This window comes from Euprymna scolopes, chromosome 22 (genome assembly GCF_053919585.1).
Source record: "Euprymna scolopes isolate OS-2025 chromosome 22, ASM5391958v1, whole genome shotgun sequence".
Taxonomy (NCBI): Eukaryota; Metazoa; Mollusca; class Cephalopoda; order Sepiida; family Sepiolidae; genus Euprymna; species Euprymna scolopes.
In genome coordinates, this window is record NC_136503.1 from 80,716,195 (window position 1) to 80,741,413 (window position 25,219).

Below are 25,219 nucleotides of genomic sequence, written 5' to 3' on the forward strand. Positions count from 1 at the left end.
TAGATAGGTGACTCTTTGAGAACACCAGGTGCTAAAAGTTAGAAAGTGAAATGACTGTAGGATCACATATATAAATGGATTCATTTCTTTTCTTTGCATTTTCCACACTTTGCATGCAATAGTCAACTCTACTTTCAAGCGTTGGTTTAGTTTAGTTTGCAACTTATTCAGAAGAAAGAAAACCCTTAAATAATGTCACCGGCGTCTTTCTCTGCTTATTGTAGTGTTTCTACTGGTAGTCCTTACCACCGGATATGGGAAATTATGGGCCCAGAATAATACGGTTGGAGATTGTATAACCATTGTTATAAACTCTGCATCATACAGATGGACATTTAGATGGCATCCATTGTCTCTCGAAGTAGGAGGAAAGTGCACCTTGGATTTACTTTCGACAGCTTCATAACTCCCGCTTCTTTTATTTTATCTTTATTCCTCATATTCGATGAGCGGTGTTTCTAACAAATGGGGAAGTATTGATGTTTTATTGGTTAAAATCTATCCATCTAACAATTACCATTGGCTAGTTTTTACCCCAAAGCTGTATTTTTTTAAACTCCTTAAACCAAGTGGCTTCATGCCTTGTCTGGAGCGATTTTCATTTTTTTTAAATATCAATATCAGACGGAGTTCCACAGTTTTTTCTTTTCATGGTTTCTTAGTCAGAAAATAGCAAGAAAACCGATGTCATATTATGCATAATAAGGTGCCAGTAACTTCAATCTAACTGACCTTGTGTCAAACAAGAAGATGGGTAAATACCCATAGGTGTTCTTATGAAAGTCATAAACAAATTGAGCAAACAGAAAAAAAAATGGAAGATGTTTTTACACTCATATTTTTGCAACGTGTCAAACCTTTGCTACTCAACTTTCACGATAGTGAGTTATTTAAAAGTCAATGACACTACTGATCTGTCCAGTTCAAGTGTCGATTTAACCAGCTTCCTCCAAAGGAGAAAGTTCCTAACAAATAACAGATTCACAAGCAATATCTACTAGCATATTCATCTCGCACAGACGAGATAATTTTATTCCATTGGATTTTGCTGTTTGTGTAAATGTGCATGCGTGTGTGTAGGGAAGTGTTGACATATCCCTACACACAGCGCCTGATATTCCAAAATAGTTACTCATCTGGTACAGACCAGGCTAAATGTCACTTAACTTCTGGGATATAATGAGAACTGGTGTGTCAACGCCATGCTCATCACTGATTACTGCGAGCTTCAGAGGGAAAAGTTTACATGGAGAAAGCTATTCTTGAGTAAAATTCGGCATCTCATATGCTTATATCCTCATATGTCTGTAGCAGTTTCTCTGCAGATGTATGCTAATCTACAGGGTGGAATAATGAATTTGTCACCTTAAAGAGAACAACACTTCAGCTTTATTTTAAAACTTTTATTGAAAAAATCAATTCAGGTAACTTGATTATGTAGTAGAGCTGACATCTGTTCAATGTAGCTGCTTTCAACCTTAATCACCCCCTTGATATGGGTCCAGAACTGGGAACATAGCTTTTTCACAAGCACTGGCAGGAGCTCGGCGAATACTCAGTGGATAGCAGCGATCAGGCTGGCTTTGACGTTGTGGGAGGTCATGTTGGTGATGTTCTTGGCGTATGACCTAATGAAGTAGTCTAGTGGCTTTAGATCAGAGGAGGAGGGGGACAGTGAGAGAAGGATACAAAGTCGTAGCACTCCTTCTGAAGCCAAGCCTGGGTCTCTTTGAACTTGTGGGTCGGCTCTGAGTCCTGTTGCCACACACAGGTTCTGCCAGCGGCCACTTGATTGCACCAGGGGATCACCACATTCTGCAGCACATCCAGGTACACTTTGTGTTGACTTTCAAGCTGACTTCGATGATGTGGCATGATGTAGCACTCACTTGAAACCACACCAAAGACCATAACTGTGGCCGGAAACTTTGTTTTCCTCACCCTGAGCACGCCCCTGTTATTTGTGGCAATTCAGAGATGCATTTTGAGGGTGCTGGCAATGGTCCTGTTGTCATAAATTGAATCGGTAGAGAACATAATTTGTACAGCAGCACATCTCCGGTCTCGCTCGTTGAACATTGTGTCACTTTCAGACATGATAAAAGGCTTCTATCACCCTTGGGATTGGTACACAACTGGCTAACTAGTAGATGGTCTGCAACAAAAAATGAAAACCGGTTTTCATAAAACGGAAATGGAATCGTATTGTCTTTTCTAATGCGACAATTTTATCGTTCTACCCGATTAACTTAAGGATAATGATCTTAAATTCTTTTATCTTTACTGATCTAAGGTCTGATGAATATGACTCCTTGAGCTTTTCAGAACAGCGAACTGGGAACGGTGCACACAACTGTCAGAAGATTGCAACAAGTAGTAACAAAATTTCCATTAATAGCGCTCATTAAACAGAAAAGACTTGAACAATTATTTTTATACTGGCATATTTTTTTTTATAAATCAATATAATTAAAATCAAACATGAAAGAATGTTTCCATCTTTTGATACTTCCCGCCTTTTTCGCTTTCACTTGCTTATCTCCCCTTGATGTTGCCCCTGCTGTTTATGATTCTCCTTCCTTTTAACCTTATAACAACAAAAACAACAACGATACAAATAAAAATGTTGAGAATAACTTCTAGTTAACGTTTTTATTCTCTAAATATTTCAGATTTTTTTCCAGAAAAAAATCAATTCATATTATCATTTATTTCTCCTTTGTTACATTTTAAAATGTCATGTTGAAATTAGAATTCTTAAATCTTTTAAAAATTCACGTGAATTTTTTTTTTTTTTTTTTTCTTAAATCATTATCTTATGTTATGATTTTTTTATCAACTTTTTAAAGTTAGAACAACAGATAATAAAATTATCTCTGGGCTTGGTTCATAGAAAACTCCATTAGTTTCATTTTTCTCTTTTCGGGTTATTATTTTTATGTTTTTATTTATATGAACTTTGTTTACGACACACACAGGCATGCGTTTTTATTTTTATTTATTTATTTTATTCTATTTTATTTATTTGTTTTTGTTTTGTATTGTAAGCGAAGTTTTATCACATATATATCCACAAAGATTCATTAATATTTACCATCCCGTTCCCTGTGCATTTAGTTGGGGTCAAAATGTATTTGTCGACCATTTTGTAGGAACGACTTAATAAATCCATTGGCACTTTTTATTAAAGGTTATTTTATTTTTAGCGTAGGGGTCTCAGACATGAGAAAAAAAGGTTTTCGAGTGTTTATTGTTCAATGAGACAACAGTGATATATATTTTGATAACATGGATATCCTCCACACTCAAACATGGTGATGATGATAATCTTGATAATTAAGGAGTTTTCTTTTTCAGCAGAAGATACAAAAAAAAAAAATGGAAAGTAAAAACAACTGAATTTTTTATTTATAAAAGAAAACATTACAGATTTATTTCTTATTCGCAGCAAGCCGGGTGAAACCCGGAAGCCAGACTTAGCCGCTGAGTCAAACTAACATCCTCTTTCCACCCGGACGACACAAGGTGAGCTTGCTGGGTTACGCATCTCCTCCTACCAGCGCCACCTATTGCGTATGATAAGAAACTAAAATGAAAAAGAAAGAGAAAAAAAAAAAATGGTAGCCTTGAAGCAGTGGTTCCACATTTTTTTTTTTTTGTTTTTTTGTTTTTGCTTTATTTTCCCCACTTCGGGCGAAAAAAAAATCGATAAACGTGGTGTATTTGTATTTATTGAAAATCATTCCAAATTTATCGTTTAAGAACATACATCACAGTAATATTAATAATTGAAAATACAAAATGTGTATGCTTACTTAGAAATTGGTTAAATGAGGCAAATTATACAGGATAAATATGTATTTGATTGATTATTTCAATGTTATTTTGTTTTCGTTTTACTGTTGAGAGTTGAAGCTCTCAGTTGAGATCAATTTGTCAAAACAAATTGCATGTAAATGTAAAAGAAAACATTTTGGTTATCGAATGCCTTTTTATGCAATTGAACAGTTATCAATACATAACTTAGCATGATCCACGGTGATGTTGCCAACTCATTTTTTTTTATACAATTTGAGATCGATATTAATGACTTATATCTGTTGACGATAGTTCTGACACGAGACATTATTTGTTTAATTATTCATTCCATAGTTGTAGGTTTCGGGCTATTGTTCTTACCTCGCTTATTGTTATATTCATCGTTTCGATCGTCGTACTATCAGACCTTCTTCAAAAGTCGGGAACTTCCAGTGTATTTCGGACTGGTTCCATTTTAGTCCACTGCCGTAAAATACTCTCGATCCAGGTTTCATGCCTTTCAAACATCTCGTATCTCTTTACTTTTTTTTTTATTATTCTTTTTTATTCTCTTACTTAACATGGTGGATAAAGACGTTAATTAAGGTATGCTGATTTACCTTATATAAGGCATAATTAAGTTGACACACCGATTCTCGTTGGATCACCGAAGTTAAGCAACGTCGAACTTGGTCAGTACTAGATAAGTGACCATTTGGGAATACAAAAAAAAAAAAAAAAAAAAAAAAAACTAACGTCATCGTCTCCCCGTCTAGGGTGAATGTCGCTTGTTATTATTGTCATTGTTGTTGGTGCTGTCGATTCTGCTTGAATGTTGTGAGTGAAGGTGTGTAAGCACAAACTTAACTGATACGAGATAAGATATCTAAAAGGCAAGGAAGACATGAAAGCAAGTTTCCCTAGCAAATTAAAGAGTTCAGTTTGAAAATCATAGAAGATTATCAACTGTAGCTAAATGGATTCGAAGAAGGCTGAAGAGTGCAACGGTCGAAACGTTGTCGGACATGACAATAACCAAGATGAGATCAACAATCCAAAACCTGTAACAATATCAATGACTTTTCTATCCGTTCTGAAACTATTTTTTAACTTAATCCGACTCATTTGTGTTTAATGATGGGACATAGTTTTTTTGTTTTGTTTGTTTTGTTTTTCATTCAAGAGTTGTCGAATGTTTCTTTATTACGTTTGTGTTTTGTTCTTTTTGTTGTTTTATTCCTATATTTACATTTTAACCTTTGTCATATAATCTATTTTTGGCGTCCATATCTTATGACAATGTGCAGGACCCGGTTTAGGGACCACTGTGTGCAGAACACCCAGGCTTTGATTCCTGTTTTCTGCGGTGAACTATTCAATGATGTCGAAGAAAACACAAACTCGTATTTATTGTTAAAACGATTATTACCGTTTGGTGTGTGCGTGCATGACAGATTTCTGACATCATTTGTATTCACTGTTAAGTAGAGGCAGTTATTGTGATGTCATACGGCGTTCTTCTCCAAGACGTTAATTGCCAGGGTCAGCGCAATAATATTTGACATCTAGGATGCTAAATATCACAAGTGGGTTTACTCACCTCTTCACGAAGAACAGATATTATCCTAGTAAAACAATGGAATGCCAAGCGCTTTACGACGTCTAAAGCAGTTTTTATAAAAATAAACTGCATTTGTCTTAAAAGTTCTTTAGCACGATGGAAGGATTCATATGAGACCATTTTGACTGTCCCCTCTGGATATCTTCAGATTTTATATTGCTCAATAGCAGGGCACCCGGCGTTGGCCGATCGTAAAATACATTTAAATATATTTTAATTTGTGTAGATTTTGTATTTATTATTTTGCAGCCAATTCTCTATTGATTATTATATTGTATTTAATTTCAAAAGTGATTTCAAAAGGAAAAAATATGAACTATCAGCTAAAATTGAAACCAAAACATTTTGCGCTCCAGTCTTAGTTCTTACCGTTTGAGCTATCATCAGAGGAATAATAAATAGTTAAAAATGAACCGACTTTAACGTATAAACGTATATTTGCGCATACGTACAAACATATGTTAAGTCGAGTTACTCCTGTCAAGTTCAATTTTTTTTCAATTTTGACCTTTTAGCAATTATTTTTACTGGCTTATATATATATATATATATATATATATATATATATATATATATATATATATATATATATATATATAATTATGTATTTACGGTCCACAAAAATACAATCATTGGACCTGCCTCGCGCTGCTTTGTGACCTTGCGTCTCGGAGAAGACGCAGTTTGAAAAAATGGAGACAGACATAGTGAGTTTTATAAATTAAATTAACATTAACATTCCATTCCCTTTAAGACGAAACTGACTAAAATTGTTAGATTTATTTTATTTTCAATTGCACAAAACCAAACCAGAGTGACGAAGTCGGAAAATATAAGGTCCGACTTCGACTCTTAGGATTCCAAAAATGTGAGTATATTGTAAAAAAAGTCAAAATTGAATTTTATCGAGAACTATTTTTTCGCTGTTATTAATAAAAGAAAATAATTACAACGATAATTCATTTTGTTTTAATTTTATAAGATAAGGTAGTTAGTTAAATGTATTTTGTAAAAGTTTCATGTCATGATCTTTTTTAAGGTTTTCTTTTCATATTGACAGCGTTGTTTATTTAAGAAATATCACTTACCGTTTTTATAGTCTTTCTGTCATTTCATCAGTTTCTGTCTAAATGAATTGTAATTCCATAATAATGCCACACCTTTTCTTTTATCAAAATGATGACGTCATTAGAAACACCGCCTTTATTCATTATAAATTCGCCTGAAAATTCATTATAATAATGCTTCATAAAAATTCGTAACCATTCGGTATAATAATACGTCATGAACATTCGGAATAATAATACGTCATAAACATTCGGTATAATAATACGTCATAAACATTCGGTATAATAACGCGTCATAAACATTCCGTATAATAACACGTCATAAACATTCGGAATAACAATACGTCATAAACATTCGGTATAATAACACGTCATAAACATTCGGTATAATAACACGTCATGAACATTCGGAATAATAACACGTCATAACATTCGGTATAATAATACGTCATAAACATTCGGTATAATAACGCGTCATAAACATTCGGTATAATAATACGTCATAAACATTCGGAATAACAATACGTCATAAACATTCGGCATAATAACACGTCATAAACATTCGGTATAATAACTCGTCATAATCATTCGGTATAATAATACGTCATAAACATTCAGTATAATAATACGTCATAAACATTCGGTATAATAACACGTTATAACCATTTGGTATGATTACACGTCATAACCATTCGGTATAATAATACGTCATAAACATTCGGTATTCACATACGTCCAATAATTCGTTATCTAATAATACATAATAAAAATTCGTTATCGAAAGATAGATATAAACGGATGTTTAATTGGTTTTATAAACTCAATTTCTGTTTATAAAACTGTTTAAAGGCGATTAAAACAAGAAAAATATATTTATATATTTCTGAAAATAAAATGATACGATTCAATAAATGCTCGGGGATAAGGGGCGGATCCTGGTATCATTCTATCGGGGATCGGAGGTCAGTTTAGAATGTTTTTGTGTAAAGTAACGGTCTCGATAAAAACATAACAATTTTCTAATCGATTAACGTAAAAATATATGTTGGATATGATTTATATTTAACGAAGAAATTTAATAATTCCTTTTTCGGATAGTCTTCATTATTTCCAACCGTAGTAAAAATGTAGAGTAAAGTTGCCAACCATAGTCGAGAGTGATCCGAAGGTTCCTTTTCCGTGGTTACTACACAGAGTGTAGGAGAGGACGCTACTCCTTTCTCAAGCTTATTCCACTTGACTTTGATCTTCAGATTATAATACTGAGTGTTTAAGGAAGGGGGTATCAAGTATCATGTTTTTGAGTCTTTCGTATGACCCAACCGATGATGGAACCTTAGTTCATCGATCCACTAGTGAACACTTTAAGCGTTATTGACTGCTATTTGCAATAATAATACAATGTAATTTCACGGGTGTATCTAGCAATCATAACTTTCAAATAAACTGTGACCTCCAGAGGGAAAAGAAAATTCCTTATTTTATACGGAAACTTATTTTCAGGTTTCCTTTATTTTATTTATTTATTTTTGTCGTTATTGTTCACCGAATTCCGAATGGACTGGTTAGAAACAAAATAAGAAAAGAACGTTTCATTAGACTTAAATCAAACATTTACCCTTAGAACAGATGCCGAGTGAAATCTGAAAATCCCGTAGAGGTCATAACTGACATGTTTTATTAATAGACAACCCATTAGGGTTCACCTCAGCCAGTGATGCCGGTTATTATTTCCAACTTCCATATGTTAAACCTTCATTGTGATTTCTTTGATTTCTCTTTTTTCACTGTTGGAAAATATTTATGAAAAAATTTTGGAAATTGCCTGGAAAGGCACACATGCTACTTGGATTCTTCTTGAATCTATCCCTGGACATTTGCAATTCTCCACTCTACAATATATATATATATATATATATATATATATATATATATATATATATATATATAAAAACAGAGATGTGTGTGCCACAGACGATTTCTGATTGGTTAATCCAATAATCACATCTCCTAAAAAAGTATAGTTCTTACGCTCTTAACTTTACCATAAAATATTTTGGTCTTATTTATTGTCCATCTTGGAAGGGTTTAATTTTTTTCTAACTTGCGATTTACAACTTAAAAAAATACGAAACTAACTTACAATCTAACAATCGAACCTCCGACACCACGGCCGCCATTATGAAACTAAACTAAAAAAAAAAAATACGCGCGTTCACTCGTTTTTTTGTGCATTTTTTTTTGGGGGGGGGGCTAATTTAGCATAATAGTGTCCATTTAATAGTATTATCTTGAAAAAATAAAAAAATAAGGAAAATTACCAAAAAAACAAACAAGAACAACAAAAGTGTGCCGTATTTTTAAAAGTTTTAATGCGTTATTTTTATTTGCTTTTTTTATTTCATCGGTGAAGAAAATGGCCAAACAGAAATTTTGAAGGCCAAATTTCGCGAATTTGGCCTTTTTTTTTAAGCAGTTTGGCCTTCAAAATTTCTGTTTGGCCATTTTCTTCACCGGATGAAATAAAAAAAGCAAATAAAAACAACGCAATAAAACTTTTAAAAATACGGCACACTTTTGTTGTTCTTGTTTGTTTTTTTTGGTAATTTTCCTTATTTTTTTATTTTTACAAGAAAATACTATTAAATGGACACTATTATGCCAAATTAGCCCCCCCCCCAAAAAAAAAATGCACAAAAATTCGAGATTTATGGTTTTGACGAGATAATTTAGCGAATTGTCCGGACTATTGCGAGATAACCATCCATTAGTTTTTCCTGAAATTTTGCCACAAATTGTATTTCATTACATAGATGTGCATAGTAACAACATTTTTTTGCCGAAAATTCCCGTTGCGTCTCCAGATTTCATCGGTGAAGAAAAAGGCCAAACAGAAATTTTGAAGGCCAAACTGCTTTAAAAAAGGGCCAAATTCGCGATTTGGTAAAATCGATGTGATAGGTTTTCGACAGAAATTTAGCGATTAAGTGGTCAATATTCAACGATTTGACCTTTGAGAACTCTACCAAACTCCTCCTACAATTCTGGGTCTAAACAGTAAACACTTGATATTTTAGATATAGATTCCTTGGACATGGATCTAACTTATTAACTTTACTTGATCCCTAAACAATAAATGTTAAGAGGTCATAATAGGGGTCAAAGTTTTAAAAAATTGACCGTTTTTTTTTTTCTCAGCATTAACCTCAAAACACCTGGGCAACGCCGGGCACCGATTGCTAGTATATATATATATATATATATATATATATATATATATATATATATATATATATATATATATATATATATACGGTATGTTGGGTCCGTAAAGAATAGAGTAATTTCTGTAGTAAGTAGGAGAGAGAAAGAATAATAGTTAAAAGTAGCTAACTGATTTTCTGGCTGTTTTTCCTCTTTTAACTAATTTATATTTCCATCCAGTCACGCAAAAGTTAGCCAGTAACAAAATCATTTTAAGTGGTGAGGGGAAGGGAAAAAGCAGATGGCAAGTCAATCTCCTCCGACTTATGTCTTCGCCTGAAATAAATTCTCTATAATAAAAATCAACGGTGATTGTTTTCTTTACGTGATTAGAAATAATAATAATAATAATAATAATAATAATAATTATTATTATTATTATTATTATTATTATTATTATTATCATTATTATTATTATTATTATTTATGTTTGAAAAATAAAATTTCTGACAAAATTCTGTTTTTATATAAACACTTTAGTAATATAAATAGATAAAAACCGAATGACAACACTGGCGAAGCATAATTTTCTTGTCATTATTGATGGAAAGTTTATATATATATATATATATGTGCGCGCGTGTGTGTGTGTGTGTGTGTGTGTGTGTGTGTGTGTGTGTGTGTGGTAAAGAATGAAAATACATTTATATCAATCAAGCGAAACAGAGCCGTCTACGCATTGAAAATTATTGAAGTACTATTGAAATACTGACAATCTATAGCTATCTAATAATTTTATATTCATTATATTCGTTTACATGAAAAAATTATGTAAACATTAGAAACAGTCTACGCGGATCAACCAACGTCTCAACGTTCATATGTCTCGTCGGGATTCTAAAGTCTGACTTCAGAGTATCGACGAGTGTGTTGATGTCGAAACGTTGGTTGATCCGCGTAGACTGTTTCTAATGTTTACATAATTTTATTTATTAAAGATCTAATTTGTATTGAGCACTTTAAAAAAAAATTGGTTTTAAGTCCTGTTATCACTCCGTTTGAACTTAATTAACTAATTGCGAGTAATAAGTAAACCGAAAATGAAAAGAAAAAAAATGGTGTTATATACTTTCCACTGTTGGTCCCTTTGTCTGTGTAGCATTGATGGTCATTTCGTGTCACAATTTTTTTCTGATCGCAATCACATGATTTCCCATGCATTTTTTATGATGTTATTGATTGAAAACCCCAACTTCGGCGAAGACTATTTTGCGCGTCTAATGAATTCTAATCCACGTAAGTGTTTGTTTTACTTCAACCGCTTTGCATGATTTAAAAAAACTAACCATTTTGCACGCTTTTCTTCAAACTTTCTACTAGCTAAACACGCGTTTCTTATGCCTAAAAACAGTTCGTAACATAGATCATCAGTTGTAAACCGCGATTTCTTAGTTTCTTTAAAGATTATGCTCTTAGAATAAAAGCTTAATTTTTTTTCCTCACATACCTGTTATCTGACGTAATTTCGTAGAAAAACTCTCGGGAGAAAGATGGCATATATTGAAAAAAATAATAGCAAAAAGAAAAAATATTTGTAAGACTGTGTGTGTACTAATAAATTTTTTGCAGTATTTTAGAATACACAAACGTTCTCGGCATAAATTATTCTTTTTTGGGGTATAACAAAAGTTAATGACTATAAGTAGCCGCATGTCCAAGCGGTGTTCGTATTCACTAAACTGTATGATATTGTCGTCCTTACTGGGCGCTAAAATTGAAGACTGGAAATTAAAAAAAAACGCTTGTCTTCTTTCGTCCGTCAGTGAATGACTGCAAATAGTCTACCAACGCATCACTACGCCGAGCTTTCCGATTGGCCCACACTTGACTAATTTCAGTATTTAATTCTGTGTCCAGTTAAAGTAACGGGTAAAATTAAATCTATTGTTTCTTAATAAATGAAAATAAGTAAGTTGTTCTATGAATTGAAAATGAGCTTTGTCTAAAAAATGTAATCGTGGCTTTATGCATTCAAACAGAAATTCATGGCAGGATTTTTACCCAATCTTACGGGAATTCACGATCCCAAATTAGCTCAACTTTACGAAAATCCACGCTCGTAATGTGGTTCAACTTTATGGAAATCCACAATTGCAGTTTAACCTAACCTTAAGGAAAATCACGATCCCAAATTAGCTCAACTTTACGGAAATTCACGATCGTAATTTAGCTCAACTTTATGAAAATTCACGATTGTAGTTTGCCTGAAATCCACGAGCGTAGCTTAACCCAACCCTACGGAAATGTATAATCATAGCTTAACGTAATCGTATAGATAATTTACGATTGAGTATTAACACAACCTAATGAAAACGCACAATCGTAGCTTTGAGAAGGATAACTGCTAAAGCATGTTATTTGAAGCGATAGCATTCCATTGGTTAGAAAGGCTTTTCAAAATGTAGTAAAAATGTGTTTGTTTTGTTACTTAACTTTTCAGTGCGCTTGTTATTTATTTATTGAATTTGATTCTTTTGTTTTGAATTTTTTGTTTTTGTAAAATGACTATTGTTACTTGTTATTTAGTTGTTATTTATTTGTTTTATTGTTATTTAATTGTTGTTGAACTGTCATTTAAATATTTAATTGAATGTTGTGAGCATTACAGGTTTCCATCTTCATCCTTCATTCATGTGTGTCTGGCTATATTCGAAATATCAACAACCAAGTTACGCAGAAAAGATCCCAGTAAGGGAGAAGGTGCTGTACTTGCCGCTGGTTATACAAAGAAAGGCAATACAAAAAAAACAAAAAAAAAAACAAAAAAAACAAGAAAAAAAACAACGATAAGATAATCCCTTTTTATTGACAACCTCTTAACAAAAAATAAAAGAATTCACAATGAATGTCCCAAGAGTTGTCTTATCTGTAAGGAAAATCTGACTAGATGTTCATTTTGGCTGGCGCTGTATGGGTTTACATGTAACAGTGTATGTTTATGGGATCGGCATTTTAGACGTGTGCATATTAACTAGCCTCTATTTTGATTGTTAAAGCGTGTATGTGCATGAACTTGTGAATACATAAGTTCGATAAGCTATGTGTATTTGCAGTCGCTGTGTTTAGTAGTTCTTGTTACGTCTGCCGAAATCTTCAATCCCAAAGGCATGGACTGGATTGTGATATAAGCACGAGTGCTGAGTCTGAACTGAAAATACCAAAAACAAACGGAAGAAAGCTGTGTCGCGTATGCGCAAAATTTCAACAGTGAATATTGCTGCGCTGATTATGCTGATTATGAACTGCTGATTATAAACTTCTGAGTATGAACTTCTAATTAGAGAATTTGTCTCAATCAAGAGTCGAAATTTAAATACAATATTTGTTGGCTGCTATTGCTACTTCCTATCTTATCGATCGGGGTCACATGAGGAATATATATATATATATATATATATATATATATATATATATATATATATATATATATATATATATATATATATATATGAAAAATAGATTGGAGGTGAAAGGCTCAATGTTTCGCCCGATTTATGCGGGCTTTTTCAAGAGGGATGGTTATTCAATGACCATCCCTCTTGAAAAACGTTGAGCGTTCAGGTCCTTCCACCTCCAATCTATTTTTCATATCGTCGGATTTCATCCATCTTAACAATCATATATATATATATATATATATATATATATATATATATATATATATATATAACAGTCGATGTGCTTCTTCTAAAGTTGACTGACGTCTATAGGTATTACGTCGTTAATGTGTGTGCATGAGTGTGCGTGGAGATGTGTATGTTCAGCATTCCTCCATCTTTTGAAATAAACCTGTATTCATAACTGCCTTAGTAGATTGTTTTCACAAATATTAATGTAGATATAGATACTCATATGTTGAGATGTAAGCATTTCTGTGCACTTTTGTGTAATATGTGTGTGTGTGTGTGTGTGTGTGTGTGTGTGTTTTCCATTTGCCTCTTCCTATTTACATTGTAAATGTAAATAATGAGTCAATCAAATCAACCATTTTTAAGCGGTTGATTTGTTTTGTTCTTTGCCGACGGCATATCAACCAGTTGCACTTTTAGAAGTTGGAAAGTGCGACGGGATTGCTTAATACCTGAAAAGTAAAACTTTCAAAGTTTGTAGAAGTGTAACACTCACAGATCACGTGACTGATGTTTTCTTCATCTACACCATTTTCAAGAATCATTTTTCAAACATCATTGTAAACAGACTGGCATTTGTATCATGCGGAATAGCCAGTTCTTGTCGGATTACCGAGATTAACTGGAACATTAAAATTTTAGTCTGTAATGACTCCAAATACCAAGCGTTACTGTTCTTTAGTTGATGTTTTAAAGAAAACATCAACTGAAGAACGTTCACGCTTGACATGTTTAGAAGTACGGGTTAATTTTTACATGCTAAATTTTTTATGTTTCCATGAAACTTCGGATATCGATAAAGGATCGGATATGGTGTATATATATATATATATATATATATATATATATATATATATATATATATATATATATATATATATGTGTGTGTGTGTGTGTGTGTGTGTGTGTGTTATGAATAGGTTTGCCATAAATAACTTTAATATAATAAATGTAACATGTTTAGTTACTTATAAATACATAGTTACTTATAAATATATAGTTATTTATGATGAATCTTGTATTAAACTGTTTTGTGAGTGTGTGCCTGTGTGATTTTTTAGATGTTACTGTTTATGCGGTAATATTACTAAACAAAGCCCATTGGGCCGAATGTCAGGTAGTCCATCTTCCGAGATATGTTTGAGTCCTGTACAACTGTCATTTATCATTTTATGTTATTCTTTGTTTATATCTAGTCTCGCGGACCAAATTAATTCTTTGTTTAGTATTATTACCCTCACAAACAATAGAATTCAACAAAAACGAAGCTTAATACATAATGTCGGAAATAAATTTCCAATATTAAAAAAAAAATGCCCGTATTATTTGAGTTCCCCCCCCTCCTAGACTAGAATTCAGACTCTGGTATACTTTACTATTGAACCCATAGCTGAAGATAAGAGAGCTGTAGTGTGCTTCTTTATTTTTACAATGTGTAGCTAAGAGGCAAATTGATGTTACTATTATAATAAAACCGTAGAACTGCCTAACAGAGTGACTTCTTGACTTTATAAACACAAATGTACAGGCAACGAGAAAGGGACATAATCATACACTTTTTTTGAAACATGACTAGATATTTCTGACACGTGTCAACATTCAATTTGGAACATATGTGGATGACTCTAAACAATAACAAAATTTAACTCATGCAAAAATTACTTTGCAGGATGTAATAATATCTTACACATCCTTTCTTTATAAAATCTTTAGTGTTTAATTTTAAGGGGAGATCACTCTGTTACAGTTCAATACGTTTTCGTGATACATTCTTTATTTTTATTAAAAAAATTATATTTTTTGTTATCAATGTGTGTATTTGTGTGTAAGAGAGAGAGAGAGAGAGAGAGAGAGAGAGAGAGAGAGAGAGAGAGAGAGAGAGAGAGAGATACTCCGATCTGGCAGAGCGTTTTTCTAGTAATACTTGTATAATATCTATCATGGAACCTATAAAATTAATATTGAATATGCATATTTATGTGTTAATTTATCTGATTAACTTGACTTTAAAGTTCAGGAAGAATCGAAAAACCTGACGTAAACGTACTTCAGTTAGTATACGTATATTATTTGTACGCCTGCCAAATCTTGTAGTTATTATTACGGTTCTTGTTCAAAATCACCCTATGTTAAATAAATAAATAAATAAAATCTGTATGATTACGTACCCATGACGAAATAAAAAATATCATATTCCAAAAATCATGTAAACTGATCAAGTAGTTTTATTTTTAAATAAGAAAATCATATTTTATGAGAATCCGAGAATTGGCTGTCTCGCCCCCATTTTGAAAAATACTTCAGGAAACAAAAGGAGGATAACTCAATAATTCATACTTAATAGATATACGTTGTAATGCCAACGAATTCTAATTAATAGCTTAAAAATGATTTTCGTTCAAAAAATAAAACTATTTGTTCAGGTTACGTGATTTTGGAATATGATATTTTCGTTTCGTCACGGATACGTACATCATACAATTTTTTCTTTATTTTTGTTTGTTAATATAGGGGGAATCCTACACAATAACTATTATTATTATTATTATTATTATTATTATTATTATTATTATTATTATTATTATTATTATATATTTATTTATTTGTTTATTTATTTATTTTTATTCATTTATTAAAGGCTGAGTTCTCTAATTTTGCAATCACCTTAAAAGTTATCATTTTCTTGAACGTTTCAGATCGCAAAAGAAAACCCCCGCTCAAGAACGTGACTGGTCTCAATCAGCTCTTCTGCGTTTGATCCAGGAGGAAGAGGATAAAAACGTGCCCCAGACAGCCCCTCTTCCCCCAATTCAGGGAGGGCCAAGACCTGCACCAAGCCCCCCGAAAAAAGCAGCCGCACCTCCAGCTCCTACTCCGCCACCACCACCACCACCACCGCCAGCAGCCGTTCCTAATTCGTTCCACTCTTCCATGCCCGTAGATATGTCAGTCGGTGTTTCTGATTTCTAAGTGTATCTCATTTAAGATCCGGTGCGGCGATATACCAACCCGTTTCTTTTAATTTTTTTTTTTTTTTATCACGAAAGTTTGGGTTGTGCTCTGAGACACGAACTCTCTATAAATGGTGCAATTTAATTGTACCAGCATAGAGGAACAAACAGTGTCAAATAAAGTTTGTTTCTTTCAAACTTGAATTAATTCTAAACAAAAAGACATAAAGGATATTTATGTTGAATTCTAGATCAAGCGCTTTTTAGGTCACCTCAAATTTTCTAAATTTTTAGTCGCATCAGGCCTTAAAAATTTGGGCTTACTAAATACCATTAAAAAGATTGAGAAAAGAAAAATAATATCAAAATGTGAAAAAAATCAATCAATTAGATGGCAAAAATATATTAAAAAAAAAATAGAAACGATATGTTTTTAAAAATAAATAAAGAATATATATCTGATAATTAAATAAAATAAAAAAAAGAAAGCTATTCTACACTACAAGGTGAGATCATTGTATTGCAAGTTATGTGCACTGCTTAATACATACAGTTCGTTGGCTTGGCTGGCAAGATTGAGCAGGAACAAATGGGTGAAAAGATCAAAAACCTGACCAAAAAGCAAGGTCAAAAGTTAAAAATATGACAACATTTTGAAAGCTGCGTTTATTGATGGCACGAAAATGCTTCGAATCAAACACAACAAAGCATCTCCAAAAAGGAAACGAGGAAAGAGCCGAACACACACACACACACACACACACACACACACACACACACACACTTAGAGTCCGTGTATAAGTAATCCTATATACGAGTTTGTTCTACGTGTGTGTACAGAGTGAATTATGTATGCGTGTACGTGTATAAATTTATGTACGAATTGTAACAGATGTAATTGATAGCAAGAATTCCTTTTTTAGTTATTCCGTTCTTTTAACATAAATGCGTAATTTTTTACAAATAAAAAGAGACGTAACTAAACTAAATAAAGTCAAATCTGAGACATTCTCCGATAATAAATACTCAACCATGTGAATTTCAATGTACGCACGTTTCTAAAACGACAGTACAGATTTAAGTAGACGTATTCTTATTTGCATAATTTTAAAAATTTTAATTTTTTTAAACAGCTAACGTTGACATAATATAGAAATAAACATATTTTGTAGTTAATTGCATACACGTACATACATATATTTTCATTCTGTCTAAAGAAAGATTCTGTTTGACCAGAAAGATTTATATTTATCATACGTTGTTAAGTTAACCGTCGGGGGCACCATTTCACGGCTAAATGGAGAATATGTTTCAAGAACCAAGAGCAACAACAAATGACTTGTTTTTCAAAGAAAGAAGAAAAAGTTTCAGCATAAAACTTAAATTGGCATAAAAAATAAATTAGACAAAACAAAGAAAAAAATTAGAAAAAAAACAAAACAAAAAGAAAACTTTTTTAAATAAAAAAAAAAACAGTCTGTTTCAATTAACATTTTTGGCTTAAAAAAAAAGAAACAAAAAATACCAAACGGTTGTGTGTTTCCAGAACGGACACATTTGATGTCTCAACCCTTTATTGTTTTGTTTATTTTTTTGCAATTCTATTTTATTTGAAGATAAACCCAACTTTAAAATATCCATGAGTGTTTTATATTTAATGCAGTTGCTTTTGATTTATTTATTCACATTAGCTAATGTAAGCGCCATCCGGATGCAAATATATGCGCCACCCGGACGTAAATATTTAATAATGTTATGAATGCTATAAAAACATTACATTTCTTTACTAGAAGAACGGGGTGTCATAAAGATATACACAAAGGTGTTGCATTAAACAATAGAATTATTAAATAAATCGGTAACACCGGTTAATTATTTATTAAAATCCACTTTTTTAGAACTACTATGCAAATTTGATATTCCATTTATTCTCCCAAGTTATAATGATCAGTGATTGCATGTTTATATGACGAACAAACTTTATAGGACACGGTCTCTGTTGGCATTTTACTGCAAAATTATTTATTAAAAATTATTGTTGCATATAGAATCCGTTTCGACATTTTTTTTTTACATTTTAAAATTCCACAGATAAACAAAATGATAAATACGCATTATATTCTTGCGTGACGTAATAATATTTGCTGTTTAGAACAATTATTAGCTGACAGTTAAATGATACTGACATCATTAATACTACGTACCTCTAAGTGTGTGCGTTAGTGTACACATGCATTTACTAAACATATACATATAAACACGCATACATACATAAAATGTGTGTATGTGTGAGTGAGTGTGCGTAAGTGTGTATAACCGGTCCTAATACACAAGCACACACACACACACACACAATATTATATGCATATATATGTGTGCGTGAAAGAATAGATAGACAAATATACCTTAGATAGGTGTAAACACCCAGACTGATAATGCAAATTCAAATATATTGACACTCAGATAGATAGATAGATAGATAGATAGATAGATAGATAGATAGATAGATAGATAGATAGATAGATAGATGGATAGATGCACATACATACACGCACACATACAAAATTCAGATAGATATCCAAATATAAACAATATATTAATTTAGTATGTCGTAAGAGAAAAACAGATAAACAGACATAAATATATTAGCAGACATATTGACAAAAATTCAAAGTTTGAATACCAACAGAAATTTAGATAGGCAAATTGACTGATTATGAAGGCTTAAAGAGGGGAGAATAGCATTTAGAAACAGTATATTAATTGATTTATTAAGTCGTAAGTTATCTTATGGGAGTGAGTCAAATAAATTTTGCTGAAGCTGCAACAGCATAAAAATTTTTATTCCCTCAGTATATAGGACCTGAAGAAACAACGACAAACATTTTAAGTAGTTGGAAACTCAAAAAGACAAAAAAAGAAACAAAAAAAATTAAAAACTCATTAAAAAAACAAAAATGGCAAATTGTTTCACGTGTGCTGCATACATTTTAATCATACTTTCCTTCCTTGAGTTGTCTCCCCATTTTGTGATTTTTTTACCCTTTTCTGATTAGCCAGAATTAATACGCATCAGGACTGAATTATTATTTTATTTTTCGAGGAAACTTCTTCCTTCAAACGTAGAATGAATCAAACTGAAGAGACAGTCGTCCAGTGGTAAGAAAAATACATCAAAGAACATTAAACACAAAGAAAATATCAAAAGCAGAAAAAGTCGTGTCTTACGTCACCATTTAAACACAGTAAATTGCAAAGAAGAAGAGGAGCATGGCGTGTCATCCCAGTGCCTTAAATGCTGTTTAACCTGATGCTTTTTTTTATCTTAATTTTGTTTATTTATTTTGGGGAAATAGTCTCACAATTGAGAACCAATCCAACTTTGATGATAATGACGACGAAAACTTGTTTGAAATCAACGAAAAGAAAAACAAAACTGTTAAATTATTTAAAAAAAAAAAAAAAAAAAAAAGATCTCGTATTAAATGGGGGTTATTTTTGTATTATGTAAAAGCGAAATCAACATAAAAAAAAAACTATGCCATTTTAAGGTGAAAAGGTTTCAAAGATTCGACACGAAATAGAACTAAAAATGTCGGCTGCAACACCAAGTGTAAGAATTTCTAGTTTGGTGATACGTTAATAGTTATGGATAATAAAACTCCTTACGACGTCTAACAATTGTTTTCTTATCAATTATATAAAAGGCAGTTGTCTGTTTGTGTGTGCATGTTCCGCTAAAAGTCATAAACTACACAAGACACACCATAGAGCTGAGTTATTCTTTTTCAGCATTACCTTGGAAAGGTATATGGATATATATTTTTTTATTTTGCTTTTGTAATAATCATTCTTTTGAAGGTCAACAGAAACAATATTAGTCAATTAGATAATGGTCTCTCTGGTAAGTCACTTTTTATATGCACAGATAATTCACACACGCGCGAGCGAGCGCGCACACACGCACACACATGTATATTACATAGAAAAATACGAGCATGAAAAGTAATATGGTTAAGATTAAGCTTAGAAAAGTAAAAGGATTAGCTATTAAAACTGGAAAAGAAATAGACAAGATATTCTAATAAAACTATAATAAATTTTTAACTTAAAATATTGCAGCATTAAGAATTTTTTTCAATTCAGTTTAACATTATATATAAATTCTTAACGCTGCAATATTTTAAGTTATAAATGTATTATATTTTTACTAAAATATCTTGTCTTTTTTTATTATATTTTTACTAAAATATCTTGTCTTTTTTCTTTTCCAGTTTTAACAACTAGTCCTTTTACTTTTCTAAGCTTAACCATATAACTTTTCATGCTCGCATTTTTCTATGTAATCCATGATTTTTCCAGGCTTTACTTTGAAATAATATTTTCTTTTTGGTGTTTAATATCATATCCATAAAAAAATTATTACTAACTTCTTAAGTTAACTAAATAAAAAAAATCAAATTAGATTAGATTCCGAACGACTAGAAAGGTGTTCAACCTCAGAAGATTCCAAGCCAAAACACTTGTTAGTGATGGACTTGTTAGAGAACTGTTGTATGCTGATGATGCTGACCTGGTAACACACTCCCCAGTAGATATGCAACTAGTGATGGATCTCTTTACAAATGCTTGTACCTGCTTTGGACTGACAGTTAGCATTAAGCAAACTAAAGTCATGTACAATTCCACTCCCGATGATCTGTATGTGGAACCTGATATCTTCGTCTGTGGAAAGCGCCTTAAAGTCGTAAAAAATTTTGTCTACCTTGGGAGTGCCTTATCAAATGATGGCACTCTTAATGCGGAAATAAGACAGAGAATCAGCAAGGTATCTAATGCTTTTGGAAGGTTACAAGATAGAGTCTGGCCTGACAGTGATCTAACTCTGACAACTAAAATTTCAGTATATTAAGCATGTGTAGTACCATCCCTACTCTACTCATTTGAAACTTGGACCTTGTACCGGTCACATATATAATTGCTCGAGAGGTTCCATCAGCACTGCCTTAGACAATTCTTGGTTTAAAGTGGTATAGCTTTATCCCTGATACATATGTCTTAAAAAAGGCCAAAACAACCAGTATTGCTACCACTGTTATTAAGAACCAGTTGCGTTGGGCGGGTCATCTCATCCGGTTTGAAGACTATCGACTCCCAAAACAATTGTTCTATGGTGAGCTCTTTCTTGGAAAAAGACCCCAGCACAAGTCCAAAAAACGTTTTCGTGATAGCATCAAGGAGAGTCTGGTGAGCTTTCATATTCCTGTTGACAGTTGGGAGTCTCTAGCGTATGATCAGAAGCAGTGGAGGACACTGATATACAGGGGTGCAGAACACTTTGAAGCAGCCAAAATAGACCGAGCAAAGCATAAGAGAGCATGTAGGAAATGCCAAACCTTGCCACCCAACCATGGAGATCTCTGGATCTGTAAGGTGTGTGATCGGGCTCTGTTGTCTAAGGCAGGTTTTGTTAATCACATGAAAGCCCACGATAATACAGGTTCCGCTGCTGTTAGTTTCATACAAATCAGTGAACGTTTTCAGTGTCATGTCTGCTTGAGGGTGTGCAAGTCGCTGGCAGGGCTAAAAAGTCATATTCGGGCACAGTGACTGAGGGAGTGGCTCTCGTCTGACAAGACGTTGTAATCATCATATATATATATATATATATGCATATATATATATATATATATATATATATATATATATATACTAGCATGGGTGTAGCCGTTGCCCGGGTATTTGGAGATGTATGTTGAGCAAAGAAAAAAAAAGTCGTCAATTTTTTTAACTTTGTCCCCTATTATGACCCCTTAAAATTTATTATTTTGGGCTCAAATTAAATTATTAAGTTAGATCCATGTCCAATAAACCTATATCTAAAATTTCAAGTGTTTAGACTGAAAATTGTCGGAGGAGTTTGGTAGAGTTCTCAAAGGTCAAATTGTTGAATTTTGACCCCTTAATCACAAAATTTCTGGCCGAAAACAGATCACATCGATTTTCCCAAATCTCAGTACCCTGTATATCAAATTTCGAGTTTGTAGACTTAAAATTGACAGAGTTATTGCGTAGGGAAATGTACACACACAGACACACAGATACACACACACACAGACACTTTCACTTTTATATATATATACATATATATATATATATATATATATATATATATATATATATATAGTATGTTTATCATACAAACATTATTAGTTACATATGTGCATACATGTTTCAGTGGAATTTCAATTCAGAGAGACCCACCTCATCAGACCGAAAAAAGAAACGACATTAAAACAAAAATAAAATAAAATGTTGGTTACACAGAGGTCCTGCATTGAGCAGAGTTCTTTGTCCATTTTCATTGCACTTTTCTATTCCAAAGTGTCCTAGGCAGGTGGGCCAAGCTTCGTTGTCATTCGCAACTTGAGCATTGAAATCACCCATAACTACCAGGATTTCATGATTCTTGAAATTTTTAATGTAAGCGTCATGTTCACTGCAAAATGCATCCTTGGTGTCATCAGTTGCTGACATAGTTGGAGCATAGACACATATTAGAGTGATAGGTTTATCTATGGTGTTGACATATAGTGACATTATACGGGCAGTGGCGGTTTGACCAAACTGGACCTTGTCAAGGAGAGAGTTTTTGACCACAAAGCCAACACCGTGCTCTCTTGTTTCATCTTCTTTCTTCCTTTGCCAAAAGAAGGTGTAGCCTGGTTCTCTGAGGTCCTCTGAATCTGTGATATGGGTTTCCTGCAAGGCAGCAATGTCTATATCTACATGGAATAGTTCTTTATTGATGACAGCGGTCAGAGATGGAGTGAAAACCGTCTGTTGCTGGGCAGCATTATGCAGACATTCCAACACTGTTGGTTTCTTTTGGGGTTTTGTTTGTTTGGTGCATCAGTATCTGTCCACTTTTCGGAAGAAATCCTATGCTCCATGCACCTCATGAGGCAGGTGGTCAGTGACAAGACAACACCTTACTTGACACATGGACCTGTCGACAGGGCTACACACTGAATTTTCTATAGGGGTTGTTTCTCCTGGCCTTTGCTGAGCCAACAGCTAACCACAAGGCAGTGGCACCCCTCACATGGTTTAGTTTGCCTGTTGATTATATATATATAGATATATATACCAAGTTAAAGGTATTCAGGAGATAACACCCATGAATTAAAACGAGGTTATTAAGAGTGCTCAATAAAAAGAGCAAAGTATATTTTTATTTTTATAAACAAATATTACATAGTTGCTACACCAAACATGCTAATGTTTTGGAACGAAAATAAAGTTCATCTGCTATTCATCATAGCTAGTTCTTTAAGAACCAGCTATGATAAATAGTGAATAAACTTTATTTCTGTTGCCTTTTCAATAAACCAATCATTTCTTTATTTCTGTTGCCTTTTCAATAAACCAATCATTCCGAAACAATAGCCTGTTCAGTGTAGCAATCATGTAATATTTGTCTATAAAGATAAAAATATTATACTCTGCTCTTTTTATTGAGTACATTGCAGGCTGTTGGATTGAAGGACGCCTTTCATGAATAGGAAACCTCAAAATACGCTAAAATACGCCAAAATGCTTCATTAGTGCCGATATATCTATCAAGTTCATATCGAGTAACTTAATCGTTAACATTTTTCTTTGTAAGGAAAACATGGCTGCATGAGATCCCCTATTTATGTATTTGCAAATATATTTGATAGATTTCACACAATTGCAAAATTCAACATTTATGTGAACATTGCATGTATTTGAAAGTAAGGGAGAGTAAGGTACCATCCACTTATTGTCAACTTCATGCCTGCCAACCATAGTTTTAAAGCAACAATCTTCAAGCGATCTTCTCCTATATGACAGATAACCATTTTTACTAAACTGAGTTTCAAGTGGAAAGTTTTTAGAATATCTTTTTGTACATTGGCCATGAACCATGCAAGGTGAATTTCTATTGATATTATCACAAGGCACATGCACCACGTGACTCTTTACTATTTCAAATAAGGTTGGATTAGTTTGTATATCAGGTAACTCAAATGATATAATGGAATCAATTGGATTGGAGTTGATTTTTCTGGTAAGCCACAATAATATACGTGCATGAGACAAGTCTCTTTTTTGCCACTCAGTTATGTAGTATCATAGTGGGTCAAAGATTTCTGGTTTGTTCATCAGATTCATCACTGATTTTTTTTCAGGTGAAACACTCTGGCTAATAGATCTTATCGATTGATGTATATTTGTCCATGAAGAAGTTTATCTTGAATTTCCTTTCACTTTGGATTTGAAATGAATGTGATAAATAGGGCTATGACAAGAGCATATTCTTTTCATTGTTTTGACTCTCAAGTATATACCCGAGACAGTTAGATACAGCTAATCAATCGAGAACCACATCACTCTATCTAAAAATATATGATATAAACTGATATGTACTCAAAAGTCAAAATAATGAAAAGAATATTCTCTTGTCATAGCCTTAGTGATAAACAGGTCTGGTTTTTCATAATTTCTGACATAATCATTGCATCTTGGGTCCTTTCATGCATATATTGTAAATTACCGGTGAAGCTAGAAGGTGTACATCTGACCTATATAGTTATTTATATGATCTTTGAGATGTATGTAGGAATCTACTCTTAACCTATTTTAATGGGTTTTGATATATAAAAGTCTTTTTGCTTCAACTTTTGCAAAACTATCAACTGCAAATTGAAACGTGGTCATATTTGAGCATATGTCGCCTTTTCATGTTCTATTGGTCGGGTTTTGAGTGTCGTACACGCCACCCTTGGCCACTTGTTTCCATGACTGTTGTCACACTCCTCCCTGATCTCATGATCACATAGGCTGCATCCCGGCAGTAGTCGT

The 25,219-nt window shown here is 32.8% G+C and overlaps 1 protein-coding gene and 1 long non-coding RNA gene across 10 annotated transcripts in view; one reads left to right on the forward strand and one right to left on the reverse strand.

Moving 5' to 3' along the window:
- Window positions 1-17,136, forward strand: part of LOC145243494 (uncharacterized) — a 318,659-nt gene extending 301,523 nt beyond the window's left edge. For all 9 annotated transcript variants that reach the window (XM_080106440.1, XM_080106438.1, XM_080106443.1 and 6 more), the window contains 2 exons: window positions 3,449-3,525; window positions 16,076-17,136. In XM_080106440.1, the coding sequence (XP_079962566.1) occupies window positions 3,449-3,497 (49 nt within the window). In that variant the 3' untranslated portion in view covers window positions 3,498-3,525; window positions 16,076-17,136. The remainder of the gene's footprint in view (window positions 1-3,448; window positions 3,526-16,075) is intronic.
- Window positions 3,382-6,642, reverse strand: LOC145243499 (uncharacterized). The gene is made up of 2 exons (XR_013862892.1): window positions 6,508-6,642; window positions 3,382-3,586 (listed from the first exon to the last, which is right to left on the reverse strand). It is a non-coding gene; the product is annotated as an uncharacterized LOC145243499 (long non-coding RNA).
- Window positions 17,137-25,219: the final 8,083 nt, after the last annotated feature.